Raw genomic sequence first — 16560 nt, 5'->3', positions numbered from 1 at the left:
GGGGTTTTTTTGAGAAATTGGTCCATTTCAGCTAAGTTGTCAAATTAATGTTTGTAGAATTGTTCATAATATTCCCTTGTTGTCCTTTTGATGTCTACAGGATCTATAGTGGTATTTCCTAATTTTAATTTGTGTCTTCTCTCTTTTTTTTGGTCAGTCTTGCAAGAAGTTTATCAATTTTATTGATCTTTTCGAAGAACCAGTTCTTTGTTTCATTGATTTTACTGTTTTTCTGTTTCAGTTTAATTGGTTTCTGCTCCTGTCTTTATTTCCTTCTTGGTTTGGGTATATTTTGTACTTCTTTTTCTAGATTCTTGAGGTGGGAGCTTACTGATTGGAAACCTTTCCTCTTTTCTAATGTAAGTGTTTTAGTGCAATAACATTCCCTCTCAGGACTGCTTTAGATGTGTCCCACAAATTTTGATGTCATTATTTATTATTTTTTTGTGTGTGAGGAGGATTGGCCCTGAGCTAACGTCTGTTGCCAATCCTCCTCTTTTTGCTTGAGGAAGACTGTCACTGAGCTAACATCTGTGCCAGTCCTCCTCTATTTTATGTGGGATGCTGCCACAGCATGGCTTGATGAATAGTGCTAGGTGTGCACCCAGGATCCGAACCTGTGAACCCTGGGCCACTGAAGCGGAGTACGTGAACTTAACCACTGCGCCGCTGGGCCGGCCCCCAATATGTCAGTGTTTTTTTAAATCTCCTTTGAGGTTCCTTCTTTGACCCAAAGATTATTTAGAAGTGTATTGTTTAGTTTCCAAATGTTTGAAGATTTTCCTGTTACCTTTCTCATACTGATATCTAGTTTGGTTTCGTCGTGGTCTGAGAACGTTGATTTTAGTTCTTTGATTCTATTGAGATTTGTTTTATGGCCCAAGGTAGGATCTGTCGTGGTCTATGTTCTGTGGGCACTTAAAAAAAAAGTATAACCTGCTGTTGTTTGGTGGACTGTTCTAACAGCTATCAATTAGATTCTGTTGGTTGATGGTATTGTTGATTGCTCTGGTTCCTTGCTGATTTTCTGTCTAGTTATTCTATGAACTATTGAAAGAGGAATGTTGAAGTCTCCAACTGTAATTGTGGGTTTATTTTTTTTTCCTTCTAGTTCTGTCAGTTTTTCTTCACAGTGCTTTGCAGATCTGTTATTTGGTGCCTATACATTTAGGATTGCTTTGTCTTCTTGATGAATCGAGCCTTTGTTATTATATAATATTCTTTCTGTCTCTTGTCATTTTCTTTATTTTGAAGTCTACTTTGTTACTAACATAGCAACTCTGCTCTCCTTTAATATTTGCAAGATGTATCTTTACCATTCTTTTACTTTATCCTGTCTGTATCATTATGTTTGCAATGAGTTTCTTGTAGACAGTGTATAGTTGGATCATTTTTTTTCATCTACTGTTTCAGTCTCGGTCTTTTAATTGGCATGTTTAGACCATTTACATTTAATATAATTATTGATATGTTAGGCTATAATTATTTTTTATTTGCTGTTTGTTCTCTTTGATTTTCATTTCTCTTTCTCCTTGAATTTTTTTTCTTAGGGTTTGATTTTTTTATGATAAATTTTATATTTATCTATAGTGATTTTTTCAGTATAGATTTTTTAGTGATTGCTCAAGGCATTACGTTTTATACATATATATATAGTTTATCACAGCCTACTAGTGGTGTCATTTTACCTGTTCAAGGAAAGGGAGTACCTTTTACGTTCCTTTACCATTCCCCATGTAAGTGTCTTAAATATTTCCTCTACATAATTTAGAATGCACCAGACACTGTTGTAAGTTTTGCTTTAGTCATCAAACATAATTTAGAAAACTCAAGAGAAGGGAAGCCTGATGACATGTATTTTTGCCTCCTGTATTCTTGCTTCCTTTATGATGATCCAAGGTTCGTTCTTTTATCATTTTCTTTCTGTTTAGAGAACTTCCTTTAGCCATATTTTTTACGGTAAGTCTGCTAACAGATCCTCTCAGTTTTCCTTTGTCTGAGAATGTCTTTATCTCCCTTTCTTTCCTTAAGGGTATTTTCACTGGGTGTGGAATTCTTGACAGTTTTTTTCTTTCAGCACCTGAAAAGCATTGTGCCACGTCCCTCTGGCCTCCGTGGTTCCCAATGAGAAATCTGCTTTAATTATATTTGGTTTTCTCTTATCTATAAGCTGTTGTTTTCTCTGACTACTTTCAAGATTTTATCCTTGTCTTTAGTTTTGATATTTGTTTTTGATATTAATTAAATTTCTGTCTTGGTGTGGATTTCTTTGGAGTTTATCCTTTGGAATTCACTCAGCTTCTTGAATTTATAGGTTGCCACTCTTGACAAATTTGGGGAGTTTTCAGCCATTCTTTCAAGTGCTTTTTCTGCCCTACCCCCCTCTCCTTCCAGGACTCTGATGACAGAGTTCCACAAGTTATAGTCTCACAAGTTCCTAAATGCTGTTCTTCTCATATTTATTTATTTTTTTCAGTTTGTTTTCTCTCAGCTGTCTGAGTGGGTAATTTTTTTTTAAAGATTTTATTTTTTTCCTTTTTCTCCCCAAAGCCCCCCAGTACATAGTTGTATGTTCTTCGTTGTGGGTCTTTCTAGTTGTGGCATGTGGGACGCTGCCTCAGTGTGGTTTGATGAGTAGTGTCATGTCCGTGCCCAGGATTCGAACCAACGAAACACTGGGCCGCCTGCAGCGGAGCACGTGAACTTAACCACTCGGCCACGGGGCCAGCCCCTGAGTGGGTAATTTTTATTGTTTTGTCTTCCAGTTCACTGATTCTTGCCTTGGCTCCCATCATTCTGCTGTTGAGCCCATCCATTGTGCTTTTTATTTCAGTTATTGTATTTTTCAGTTTCATAATTTGTTTGGTTCTTATATCTCCTGTTTCTTTACTGAAGCTTTCTGTGTTTTCATTTATTTCAAGCATGTTCATAATTTCTTGTTGAAGCTTTTAGCATGGCTGCTTTAAAATCCTTGTCAGGTGGTTCTGACACGTCTGTTACCGCCATGTTGGCGTCCATCGAATGTCTTGTTCATTGACTTTGCAGCCTTCCTGCTTCTTGGTATAATGGTGATTTTTCTGTTGAAACCTGGACATTTTCACGTTATGTTGGGTGACTCTGGATTGCGTTTGATCCTTCTCTTTCAGTCAGCTCTTTCTCACACTGCTCCAGCAGGGAAGGGGGACCACTGCCTTTTACTTTCAGGTGGAGGTAGAAGTCCAGACTCTCCACTTGGCCTGCACTGACACCTGAGGTGGGAGGTTCCTTGGTACTGCCAGGGGAGGTGGGAGTTCAGCTCCCCACGTGCCCTCCTCCATCATCACCCCAGCAGGGAAAGGGAGGGGGCCTCGGAACTGCTGGGTGGGAATGAAAGTCCCAGCTCCCTATCTGGCCTCCTGACCCTTCCCTGGCAGGGATGCTAGGGCACCTCTGAGCTGGCAAGGTGGAAGTGCAGCCCTTGCTGGTCAGGGTGGAGCTGCATCTTTTCTGTGGTGTGTGTCTGGAGTAGGGTGGCTGTTGTCTGAGAGTTCTCTCTCTCACCCAGCTGTCCCTTGCCTGGTGCTTCAGTCAGAGAGAACAGGCTTTTATTGGGGCTTCTTTTTATCTGTGCCTGTTGGCACTTTTAGGTTGCTGGCTCCTGCAGTCCCCAGTCTGGGACAATGAGGCAAAAAGAAAACCCAGGACACCATACCTCCATGTCGTTTCTCAGGTTCCAAGGTTCCCAGCCCATCTGCCTTTGTCTCTCCACCTTTCAGTCTTCTTAGGTTTGTCTTATGTACTATGTCCAGGGTTTTATTCGTACTTAGTAGGAGGAATGGACAAAATTACGTCTACTCCATCTTCCAGGAAGCAGAAGTTTCAGGGAACCATTTTCGAAAGGGCTTTGGGGTGAGGAGTATGCCCGGACCGCCAGCAGCCTCTTCCCAGAGGCCAGCCAGGAGTGCAGCCTCCAGTTGATTGGGTCTGTGAGGGGAGGCCGAGTTTAACTGAAGGGAAGTAGCTCAGAGGACACTCTTGTGTGGTCACTTTTATGTGGGATCTGGACCAGTGTGCTTCCTCTGGGGTGGCCTGCTTGAAACAGAACTCAGTCCTGTCCTTTGGATCCTTACTGCTCAGCTCCTCGGTATCAACAACAGATCCCTGCTTCTCCTGTCCCCGTCTCTCCCTCAAAAGACAGAAACAAAAACAGAAACCCCAGCCACCCTGTCAGAAAACAACAAAGCTAGCATACCACTAAGAGTTTCTAGACACGCTCCCCTGTGCCAGCTTCCTTTTGGGTTGTCTGTTGAGAGTCTGTGTGTCTGTCATTATGGGGCTCTCAGGAAGAGAATGCCTTCAAGCCTGTCAGAGGCCCCTCTCCAGGACAGACGGTGAGGCCTGAGAGGGAGCAGTGCTGCCTTACAAACTGCTTGTGAGCCTCTGGTCCTGTGGGGACAGTGGCTCTGGGGGGCACTTCTGGACTTAGCGCCACGGCCAGGCCTGCTGCTGGCGTGTTTAGACAGTCAGAAATGGTGGGAGAAGCAGCAGCACTTCCTGGGAGGCCCTTCCCACGCCTGTGGGCTGAGGACAGGGTGGCCGGCTCAGGACCACAGGCTGTCCTGGCGCTGGGCTCTCGGGCATGTGGGGTGGGTTCCAGTCCTGGGGCTCGCAGTAGAGGTGCTGGGGAGCTTGAGGAGGGAAGCAGCAGGAGCGGCTTTGTGTGGTTAGGTTGGCTCCTTCCTCACCAGCCCCTCAAACGCAGTCATTCCTGCCTCTGTGCCTTTGCTTTAGCTGTGCCTGTGCCCAGAGAGTCCTCTCCACCTCAGGCCGCCCTCCTGTGTGGTGGGGTTGGGGGTCCTCACCTCCTTCACGGTCATTTGCTCAGTTGGATGGCTGTGCAGGGTGGCAGGTACCTCCCTGTCTCCTGAGGAGGTAGAATGGCACAGTAGACATCTGGAGGCTCTTGTCATCCAGCTGTGGGCACCAAGTCAGCCCTTTTAGGAACTCTTTGCTCCACCCTCTACCCCGTCAGCCTGCGCCTGCTGCCTCTTGCTCCCTCTCTGGCCTCTGTGCCTGGCACGTTCCAGCTCTCTTCCTACAAACCAATGGACTGGGTCACTGCCCTTTGGAACCTTGTCCCTGTCTCTTTGAATGAAGTTTCCCAAATCTGGCTGTGGGGGCAGAGTCACTTGAAGACTTACATAGTGACCCCCCCAGTACCTCCCCAGATTTGGCTTCCTTAGGTTTGGGAAAAGGACTCTCTCTATTTCCTTTGGACTGTGAACCCGTGAAGGTAGGAGCAGTTTCTCATTTATCTCTGCTTCCACAGACTTTTTAAACAGCTTTATTGAGATGAAATTCACATATCATACAGTTGATCCATTTAAATTGTACAGTTTGGTGATTTTTAGTATATTCCCAGAGATGTGCAACCATCACCACAATCAATTTTAGAACATTTTCATCATCCTGGAAAGAAATCCTGTACCTCTTAGCTGTCATTCCCCAATCCTTCCATCCCCCTGGCCCTAGGCAACTGTTGTCTGCCTTCAGTCACTGTGGGTTTGCCTTGGAAAATGCTCTTGATAGAACATACCCACTTCCCAGCCTGCTCCTCCTCCCAGAGCACGTGTTTCTGGCCCTATGCCCGGTGTTGACCTGGCCTTCCTACGTTTCTATACAACCTGCCGACCTGGAAGGGTCTCCCTTGGGGTGATCTGTATAAAGAAGTCATGGCCAGGGGCCAGCCCCGTGGCATAATGGTTAAGTTCAGTGTGGCCGGCTTCAGCGGCCTGGGTTTGTGGGTTCCGATTCCAGGTGTGGACCTACACCAGTTGTCAGCCATGCTATGGCGGTGACCCATATATAAAGTGGAGGAAGCCTGGCACAGATGTTAGCTCAGGGTTAATCTTCCTCAGCAAAAAAAAAAAAAAGAAAAGAAAAAAATCATGGCCAATCGAGGTGGGTGCTGGCAGGCTCCCTGCTGTACAGCACATGGGGGCTATGCACACAGTCAGCTGAGTATATGTTTGTTGAGTGAATAAGGACACCAGTGGTGGGCCAGGGTGAGACCAAGACTGGGTTCTGAGGGAACTTGTGCTAGCCCTTGGGTCTCCCACTGCCGCTTTTGGGGAAAGCCCAGATGTGGCTGATAATGTGAAGCTGTCTCAAAGCCCTGCAGCCAGAGACTGGGAGGCTGATGTACAATAAAAGCTGGACAGAAATGGAGGAGACATGACCTCGTCGTCTAACTTCCTGGTTTCACAGGTCACGGAACTGCAGGCTGAGGGGCAAAGTGGGGAAGTCACCTGGCCCAGGATACACACAGGGGGTTGTCCTGCCCCGGTGCTGACCGCTCCATCCTGTGTGCAAGCTTTGATGGGGTCTGATAAGTGTGTGAATCCCTGAGTGGTGCGGGAGAGAAGCCGAGCGTGCTCACCTGCCTGGGGATGGCTGGGTGCTGCTGGTGTTTGCTGAGAAAACAGACCTCTACTCTCTTTGCTTCTGCTTTCCCAGGCAGAATTTCATTCCACATACCCCATGGCCCTCCTGGATTGTGTCCCTCTAACCCCTGGTTACCTGCCAGTGCCCACTCTTGTGTCCATCAAAGCCAGTCTTTCACTTTCTTCAGGCCTCTCCATGCCCCTTGCCCGAAGCCCCTCCTTACGTGCCCTGTTCACATTCACAGGGAAAAACCATTGCTTTCCTGGGGGGCCTTGAGGAACCTGCAGAAGCCAAGAAAAGAGAGTTCTTCTTGGCAGATGGTGTGTGACCTCTGGCAAATGACCTTTCCTCTCTGAGTCCACAGATTCCAGGCTGCCAGCTGAAGAGGTGTGACAGGGCCTCCTGGTTTGGAGAGCGTTGAATAAAAAGCACTTCCAGAGGAGCCCTTAGGCTCACCCGGAGATCAGTGTGTGTGTCGACAGCAGGCAGAGGGTTTGGGCTTTATTTGTGTCCTGCCCTCCAGAGGGCAGTGGACAAATTGGCCTGGTTGTGCCTTCCCCGCCCTTTCTCTCCAGCTGGCTCTGGCTGAAAAGGGGGGTGGAGTCAGAGTGGCTGTCCAGATCTTTAGCTCACGCTGAGCTCCGACTGCCATGGTCTTGGGGGAGGAGAAACTCTTTGGATATAAAAAAATATAATCATAGCTAACATTGATTGAACTCATAGGCCAGACACTGCTCAGTGTGTTTTTCTGCTATGATTTTTTTTGAGATATAATTCACAGACTGTAAAATTCACCCTTTTAAAGTATACAGAGTAGTTTTTAGCATATTCACAAAGTCATACAACCATCTCCACTGTCTAATTCCAGAACATTTTTATTACTCTGAAAAGAAATCCCTTACCTGTTAGCAGTCACCCCGTATTTCCCACTCCCTCCGTGTCGTGCACCCATCAGTCTGCTTTCTGTCTCTGTACATGTACCTGTTCTGGATGTTTCATAGAAGTGGAATCATGCGCCATGTGGTCTTTTGGGTCTACTCTCACTTAGCATAATGTCCAGGTTCATGCATGTGTTAGCATTGTCAGTACTTTGTGCCTTTTTATAGCTGCATAAGATTCCGTTGTGTGGCTAGGCCACCTTTTGTTTATCCCTTCCTCTGATGATGGATGTTGGGGTGACTTCCACTCTTTGGTGACTGTTTAATAGGACTGCCATGAACGTTCACGTCTGCGTTTTTATTTGAGCACCTGCTTTTAGTTTTCTTGGGTGTATATACCAAGGAGTGGAATTCTTCACTTAACCTTTGGAGGAACTGCCAGACTTTTCCACAGTGGCTGCACTGTTTTCCATTCCTGTGCTGAGTTTTACTTGCATTGTGTCATCAGTCCTCACATAAGTTTCGTGAGGTGTAGATATAATTGTTATCGCCCCCACCTTTCAAGTGGGAGAACTGAAGCTCAGAGGGTTTCAGCCCAGGGTCATACAACCAGGAAGTCAACAGTGGTTTGGCCCACGCTGGCTGCCATCACTGAAGGGGTCTCTCTTCTCCCAGGCCCTGCTTTGTGCCATTAGGATGAGGACTTTTGACTGTGTTGTTCGCCTGGCACACATCGGCACTCAGATGGTTATTGAAGAAAATGCCGTTGTTTTCTGATCTTGGTGGCTCGAACAGGAGCTTGAAGGAGGCATCTGTTTCCTAGGAGTTCCTCTACTCTGCAGTTTTTCAGACTTCCACTGGGTTTTGCATTCTCCTCTCCACACCAGATGCTGCAGACCTCCCACAAGTTTCTTGCTGTCAGACATCTCTCTTGGAGACTCAGCCTGTGGCTAGGGAATGAGATGCATGGAGTGTGCTAAGCAGAGGTGACTTGTGTTTCCAGAGAGTGTTTGTCATTAACTTGGCTGTTGAACCTGTTCTCTCTCTCTTTGGTCCAAGACCACTGATGATCTGCTCTCCTTTTACTCCTCCAGGCAAAACCCATTTACGCTGGCTGGCTGCTCCTGGCTCCAGATGGGACTCACCTTGACAACCCAGTGCATCGGTCTCGGGTAAGGGCGTCAGAGTGAATTCTCAGGGTGGGAGGGACTGGAGAAGGGCCCATCTAAGGGCAAACTGGCCAAGTGGAAGAGGGAGATAGGGAGCTGGACAGTGGGTTGTGGGATGGCAGGATGAGCAGGGAACCCCCATTTCATGAGCTCATAGGTGTTTGCTTCAAAATGAGGTGCTCTCATGTGGTGCCACCTGTTTCATGGGTCCTCTTGACTGTAGAAACAGTTAAATGGAAAAGGCAAAAGAGCAGTTTGGCAAATGTTTGTATTATGCTAATTAGGTTCCCAGTTCCTTCAGGGCCGAGGCCCTGCCTCCTGCAGCTCCCCTCTTCCATCCGGTGCTTCAGGCTGGGCGCTCAGCAAATGAGCCTAGTGAGGGGTTAAGGGCCTCAAGGGCCAGCATTGCTTTTGCCTCATCTCTCCTGGGCACCCCAGCCCAGGACAGGTCCCTGCTGTGCACAGGCTGCTGGGAGCAGTGAGATGGTCAAACCAACATTGTCCCTGACCAGTGGTTTGTTCCTCTGCCAGGGAGCCCCTTTGGATTTGACTCCAGTTAAAACACATGCTTTCCTTTTCCACGGGCTTGCTTCCAAGTGCTGCCACCTGCACCCTCTAAATTGCTCCATCTCTGCTTCCTTCCCATCCCTGGCTCCTCCAGAGAGCTTCTGCCCTGCCTCTTGGTCTCTGCTGCCCCCAGCCTGAATGCCGCACTCTGGGGTGGGGGCCACAGTGCCCCACAGACCCTGCGTTGTATCTGGGGTGTTTGGAATTCCTTCTGGAATGGATTTTGACTTTAAAACAGCAAGTAGGAGTCTTGAAAATGTTTCTCAAGAAGAGTCCACGTGGCCTCTCCCTGGACACCAAGGGCGGAACCAGCCCTCTACAGGTCCTCTTTGCAAGGCCGTTTGAGTATCCTGTTCCTGCCACCCAGGCGGGAGGACCACAGGGGTGACTGTGTTCCAATGACTTCAGCAACTAGGGAGCAGTTCCCCTTCCTGTTTTATATTTAGGTCATACAGAATTGCCATCTCCAGCTTCTGATGGGAAAATCATTATTATAAATGATATAATTCTGGCCCAAAGCAGAGCATGGTATTTTACTTAGTTCTTGTGGCCTTATTGCCAGAAAAGTACGAATTTTGTTGGGCTTTTTGAAATGTTGAAAATAGGTCATGGATCCTCATAATGATCTTTGGGATTCAGGGACCAACAGTCTCATGTTCTAGACATGTTTTCCCCCCACCAAAAGGAAGGCGTCTATCTTCAGGTCCTTGTTGTTCTGCTGTCAGTGCTGTCGGCCCACTGTTGGCCCCCAGCAGCTGGCCTTTGGGTGGGGAGTAGAGGGGGCACTCCTTGCCGGTTCGTCATTCCCGGACGTTGGAGTTGTTCCTGCTGCTCTTGCTCTTTCTCAGGTTTGATTTTTGTTAGTTTGCTCCTCCTCAGTGAGTACTGGAGCCCGGCTGTCTTTTTCCCTGTCTCCCACTCCCTGTGGATCATTGGAACAACGCTTTTATAGCAGTTTCCCAGATTTTTTCAGAAGTGGGGAATTAGTGCCTGGCATTCTCAGGTTATCCCATATCATGTCAGATAATTCATCAAATAAATACTGACACATGTTAGTCGATGAAGAATACAAAAAGGTGACCAACACACCATCTCTTCTCCCGAGGAGCTTGCAAATTAAAATAAACCAGGTGTCTCGTTAAATCTCCTTAACTCGTGTGGAATCGCAGTGGGTGGTTTGGGCCTCTCCCCTAGCTAGCACATCACCGTTCTTCACCATGGGTCCCTCTTTTCATGCCGTCTGCCCTAGCAATGGAAGCTGTGGAACCAGCGTTCCGTAAATACAGATTTGTCAGACACAGGGACTCAGGAAGCAGAGATCGCAGCCAGAGCCCTCCTAACCACTCACTCTATGCTCCGTTGCAGAAATGGCAGTGGCGGTTCTTTATCCTCTACAAGCACGGCCTCTTGCGCTACGCCCTGGACGAGATGGTGAGTGTCCTCCTCTGCCCACTCCCCGTCTCCAGCCTTTGCCATGCCCCTCAACTCAGCTTCATCTGCGTCGTCTCTGAGCACAGCAGCTGTGTGCTCTTCGCTTGGGCTTCTGTTTGGGAGCCTGGAATTTTTTAAGAACTTGTGGCAGCTCGTAGAGATGGTCCTTAGAACTCAGACCTTTAGTTTGAGGCATGTGTAGTGGTTGTGGGTGAGAGTAAGTAGTGAGGAAAGAAGGCCCTTCTGTTCAAGGCTGATAGGAAGTGGACTCGGCAGAGCGCTCCTAGGCAGAGAGAAGTGGAGCAGGCTGTGGACCTGTGGGCAGATGGGGGCTGGCTCTGGGCGTGTGTGTGGAAGTTGAGCACACGTGCATTCACGCACTGTAATCCCAGGACTGCCTCTCAGTTCCGTTGCTGTGATTGGTCTCACTCATCCCATTCGGTTTTCAGAGGCCTCCTGGTCATGGGGTCAGTGTTCTTGTGGTCACTAAGCTGTGGCATGCGGGCTCCTTCCTGCCCTGCTGCTTACTTGGTTTGCTTCCTGCATCCTGGGCTGGACTAGTGTTTACTGCTGTTGGTCCAGAGGCAAACCTGAAAACCAAGCAGGTGGAACGTTCTGGCTCTTTCTCCCCCCCCCCCCCCGCATTTCATCTCCTGACTTTTTCTCTGAAGGAGATTAGTCTCTCCTAACTAATCTGAAGTATGACTGAATTCCAAGCTTTAAAAGGGTTGAAGATGGAAGATTTGATTACCTTTTCCTGTTCCGTTTGAGTGTGAGTGTGTGTGTGCATTCACGTGGGCAGCATTTTTCAATTGGGACTGTCCTAAAAAACATAGTCACACCGTGTAAAATAGGTTGACCCCCCCACCCCCCACCCCGACGTCATATCTTTGCTGCAGGGTTGAGAGCAGACTTCTGGAAGTGTGAGCAGAGATGACTGTCCTCTCCAAGGACCTTGTGGACTGTTGGGACACCTGGATTTTAGGGGGGTTATTAAAGCTCATATGTGAGTAGGCCATAATTGGGTTGTTTCCACACTTGGGTCCTAATCTTTGTGATATGTTGCTTTCTCTGTTTTGTTTCTGGGATGAGTTAATGGGTATGATATCTAGGTATGGAATTAGTAGGTATGATACTCAGTTCTATATCGACTATCACCTCATTGGCTCCTTCTTAAAAAGAATTTTCTTCCTCATTCTTCCTGGTGAGACTATTTCTACAACATGGATGGGCCACAGAGAGTTTTTGCCCTGGAAACACCTGTGGTCTAGAGTAGTTTGAGATGACTGGGTTGAAAGTGAGTGCCTATGGGGTGCTAGAATTCCTAGAGGTGGGAGCAGGCAACTGCTGTGCTTGGACCCTCAGTTCCTTTCGGGGAGGAAGCAGGCCTGGAGGCAGACCCAGCGCTGCCTCTCTGTATTCTCCCCACTTGGCCATCCGTCATGTGAGCAGTAGTCTTGGGGTGGGAGCTGGGCTCCTATGAACCTTGAGGTTTCCTCTGTCCTCCCTGTGCCTGGCTGACCCATTCTGAAGTCCCACAGAGACTTACAATAGAGAAGGGGCCCCCAAGTTGACTGGATTGCATCCAGGCTGGGCTGGGCCATGAACCATTCCGAAAAACAGAGTTGCTTGGACTTATCCTTGGAGACTGATTATTCTGGTTAGGAAATCTTTCTCTAGGTCTAACTGGAGTCCAGCGCAATCCATTATTCCCTTCAGCTCAGTTGCACAAGCACAAAGATGGTCGCTCTTGGGGACGCCTTTGTGTCGGCACATGCTGCATCCGAGAGCCACTCCAAAATGATGGAGGCTGCTGAGCTGTGAGTAGGGACACTTGCAGTACACCGTGGTCTCCCAGCAACCTGAGTGTTGGTTGGGTATTATTTCATGTGCTGCTAGAGCAGAGGTGGGACTGTGCCAGCGACGTGGGAAGAGAAAGAAGTCCTAGGAAAAACTGGGACTGCAGAGAGCACATTGGTGGGGGATGCCTAGGATTGAGAGTTTTGGGAGTCCCCCTTTCTGGGAGATGACTTTGGAGCTGAAGAGACTGAATTGGTGAGCCAGTTAGTACTAATCTGCCCAAATTGGGCGGTGCAGATACCCTGAACCTGCAGGGAAGGAAGTGGCATTATTTCTTTGAGTGAAAGAAACAGTGGCAGTTGCATTGAAATACCTTTAAAACAGCGTTTCAGGCATGTGAGGGTTTTCCCTCTTGTGCTAGGAAGGTCCTGTGAGGAAAGTTGCAAGGAAGCATCTGGGCTGCACTTGAAGAGAGGCTAGGTGAAGGAGGCAGTCAGATACCAGCTGCCCAGTGGCCAGTGTTAATGGCCATTGCTGTAGTGCTTGTGGGCAGGCTCCTTCTTGCAGGGGCTGGAGGGGCCTTTGCCGCGCCAGTGCTCGGCATCAGGCCTTGTTCTTCATGGCCGCTCCCTGGATGAGCACAGTCCAGAATCCTGGAGCTCCAACCCCGCGGTCAGCTCTCCTAAAGCCTAGACTCCCGCCTTGACCTGGCCAGCAGAGTCCTGAGACCTGGAGCAGGAGAACTTTTCAGGCAGGCTTGTGTGTGAACTGAATTCCAGCCATGCTGGAGGTTTTCTCTTTGAGTGCCCAGAAGTAGAAGCATGATCCTCAACTGGGGATGTTGTGCCTCCCAGGGCCACCTGCTAATGTCTGGCGTCCTCTTTGGTTTTCACAACTGCACAGGGGTGGAGGGGGTTGCTACTGACACCTAGTGGGTCGAGGCCAGGGATGCTCTTAAACATGCTGCAATGCACAGGACAGCCACTCACAACCCAGAAAGATCCAGCCCCAAATGACAGCAGTGCCAAGGCTGAGAACCCTGCATGATCTGGTCAGTGGCTTAAATTATTTTTATTTTTAAAAATTAAAATATGTTTGACTTGCTATCACCCGTTCTTAACAGGTGTGGAAGGATTCACCGTCAGATTTCTGGGAGAGAGGTGGGTGATGGGGCAGGGTTAGCCTGTTGGCTGGTGTGCTAAGTGCCTGGTGTGGAATGGGGGTGGGCCTATTCCTGGCATGGAGGGGTTTCTCTGGGGTGTCCCTGCACATCCGGGTGACCACAGGGCTAGCAGAACTGCTTATGTGTGCTTTTACCCAGGGAGCATGTAGGTACCACTCACGTCCCTTGGCATGCTCAGACCACCATGCTTATATAATGGCCCCATCTTGGGTTTGGTCTCCGAGGGCAGCAGCTCTGAGCAGTCTGTAGCTACTGCTGATCCTACCTCTGGTGACAAGCTTAGCTCCAGCCCTCCCCCTTCCCAACCCACTCATCCCTCTTGAGCTGATCTACTGCAGTAATAAATTGTAAGATTTTGTGGCTGGGCTGTTCCCTTAACGCTTAGTTATAATCTGTTTCAAATTGTTGCTTGACTTTTATACAATGTTACTATTTGTTTTCATTTTATTTGTTTAAATGTTGTCTTACTAACTAGTTTGTGACTTCTTTTCATTGTTGGGCCCTCTGATAGTTCTTGGTATCTCTCTGCGTTGTCTGGGCTGGGCTTGGGTGGCACAAACCTAGTAAGTATTTGTTGAATTGAACTACTCAACTTTGTAAATGCATTGCTGCAGAATTTCTGCGTTCATTGTGGGGTGAAGGTGGGACCTGGGATGCTTCTGGAAGAGAGGTTAGGTGCGTCACATGTTGCAACTCTTAGTGGTTCCTCAGCTGAAGGGAGAGTGACCTCCAGAGGGTTCCGGAGAGCAGAGTGGGGAAGGTTGTCTTTGCAGGGCTGCCCCACCACCCCCCGGCCTGGCTGGGACTGAGCGAGGGTCAAGGTGGTTGTCAGAAGGCCCTGGAGGAGGAGCAGGACTGCAGTCCCTGGGGTGGTGCCTGCCGCAAGGGCTGCTTCGAGAGGCCTTTCTGCCTGGGGCCTTCTGCTAGGTCTGGGGCCTTCAGGCCTAGTGTGGCTCCAAGGGCTGACTGTTGCCTTTCTCTTCCAGGAGGCTCTGAGATGGGACTAACCTTTGGAAGTCACTTTTCCTTTTTTGGGAAATTTCTTTCTCAATACACCCACATACCCTGTAACTGGTGGGTGTGGAGAAGAGGCAAATTCCCAAAAAAGGAAATTTCCTAAATGCAAGTTGAGGTGAGGTGGGCTCAGGGCAGCCTCACAGACAAGTGGGAGCCTGAGGAGTTTGGCTGGGCCTCTGGTTCTTCAGGAGTGGATGGAGTGAAGAATCTAGAAACCCAAACTGCTGCCTCTCTCCTCTTCTGTTTCTCCCCCTGTAATTTGCCCACTGTGCCAAATTCTGCCACTTCTCTTTGAGCTTTTGGGGGCTGACGTAAAGCTAAGGTCTTAGTGGTCAGAGCCCAAAGGCCACTAGAAGGCTTTCCTGGAGAAGCACCAAGTCCAGAGGGGAAACAGGGCCCCAAGTTTCAGGTGGAGCACGCTGGGCTTAAGGCTCCGAGGCTCCACAGGGGGCTGCCCCTGATGCGCTCTGCGCAGCCTGGTCTCTTGCTTTCATGTTCTTTTCCTTTTCCTTCCTGGAAGCCAGGCAAAAAGCTGGTCTAAGGTGTGTTTTTTCAAAAGAATTCTGGTAAAATATATGTAACAAAATTTATCATCTTAACCATTTTTAAGTGTACAATTCTGTGGCATTGAGCACATTCACACTGCTGTGCAGTGTCCATCTGCAGAACCGGAACTCTGTCCCCATTCACTGCTGAGTCCCCAGCATCTCTCCCCCAGCCCCTGGCAACCACCATTCATTCTACTTTCTGTCTCTATGAATTTGACAACTCTAGGGTCCTTTATAAGTGGCATCATACAGTGTTTGTCCTTCTGTGTCTGGCTCATGTCACTTAGCATTATGTCTTCAAGGGTGATTCGTCTTGGAGCATGTGTCAGAATCTTCCCTTTTGATAAGTTGTGCTGGATCTAATACTCTCGAGCCCTGCCTGCTCTGAAACACACTGACCCTTGTCTCTCTCACGTGGAAACTGGAGAGGTTGTACCCTTGCTTCCGAGGCAGGTGTGTGGTATTGAGGGCTGCCCTTGACTCTGTGAGGCTTCTCTCCCTCCTCTGCCTTGGGAGTCAGGACAGACCAGAGCTGCACGATTTTGTCGGGGCCGTGCTGCCAAGGACCTTAGCTCAGTTCACATCTTCATACATAATAGGGAAAACACTTTTAGCTCTTGGCTGCGTGCCTGTTTGGAGGCGACTGTGGGTTTGTCCGCCCCAAAGTATGTGAAGGTCCAGCTAGAGAAGTTCCTCTGGTGTCTGTGCTCACAGGTAAAGCATGGGCTCGGTCTGCGTGCTCTTCAGAGGATGCCGAGTATTAGCCATTGGGATTCTGGCTCCTTCGGGGTTTGCTTCCTGCAGGAGGGAATCCCTGAGGTTACTTTGATCTTAGGACCTTTGTCCACTTCGTGCTTGATGGATTTCAGCTACTTCTGGTGTTGTGTCAGCCCTGAGTAGCACACAGGTGCCCAGGGCCCTAGGAGTGTGTGGAGGAGGGACAACACAGCTCAGCTCGACTGCCTCCAGGAGCCGTCTTTGAGACTTTCTCCTCCTGTGCAGCCAAGCCCTCCATCCCCCATGGCATCGTTCTGCAGACATACCCCTGCGTAAGAATATCCTGAGGGCAAGGCCCAGGTATCCAGTTTAAATAGCCACTCCCTGTGATTTTCAGGAAGCACCAGCATTTGAGAAGCCCTGCTTTAAGCTCTGGTTTTCTTTCCCCCGTGCAGGCTGATGTGTCTGATTCATTGGTAGCCAGGGTGGCACGCTCTCCAAAACCAGGATTCGCATGCTCTTCAAGGCAGTGGGTGGTTGGGGAGTCACAAAGTCTTCTGGGAGGAAATAAGGGCGTTGGCCACCTTCCTGCTTGTCATGGAGATTGGGGAGGAGCCGCGTGCTCTGCCCGGTGCTCTGTGTTGGCTCTTCAGGCACGATCTCTAATGGGGTCCTCGCAATGACATTGCTTGATAGATATTATGTCCATTTCACAGGTGAAGGAACTGAGGCAGAGAGATCGTGGGGTCACTCAACTTATGAGTGACAGAACTGGGATTTGTAAACAGGCGAGATGCCTTCTAGGAGAATGATGGTGTCTTTTCCCC

At 48.7% G+C, this 16560-nt stretch overlaps 1 protein-coding gene across 15 annotated transcripts in view; it reads left to right on the top strand.

The window, feature by feature from the left end:
* MPRIP (myosin phosphatase Rho interacting protein) overlaps positions 1–16560 on the top strand; it is a 145046-nt gene that overhangs the window by 25187 nt on the left and 103299 nt on the right. For 14 of the 15 annotated variants that reach the window (XM_070563683.1, XM_070563685.1, XM_070563684.1 and 11 more), the window contains exons 2-3: positions 8396–8473; positions 10403–10468. In XM_070563683.1, the coding sequence (XP_070419784.1) occupies positions 8396–8473; positions 10403–10468 (144 nt within the window). Of the gene's footprint in view, positions 1–8148; positions 8288–8395; positions 8474–10402; positions 10469–16560 lie in introns of those variants that run through there. The other variant, XM_070563679.1, reaches the window with a different exon arrangement.

The sequence above is a fragment of the Equus przewalskii genome, chromosome 10 (genome assembly GCF_037783145.1).
Source record: "Equus przewalskii isolate Varuska chromosome 10, EquPr2, whole genome shotgun sequence".
NCBI lineage: Eukaryota > Metazoa > Chordata > Mammalia > Perissodactyla > Equidae > Equus > Equus przewalskii.
Note: the sequence above shows the minus strand (reverse complement) of the source record. Positions and strands in the feature narration are given on the sequence as shown.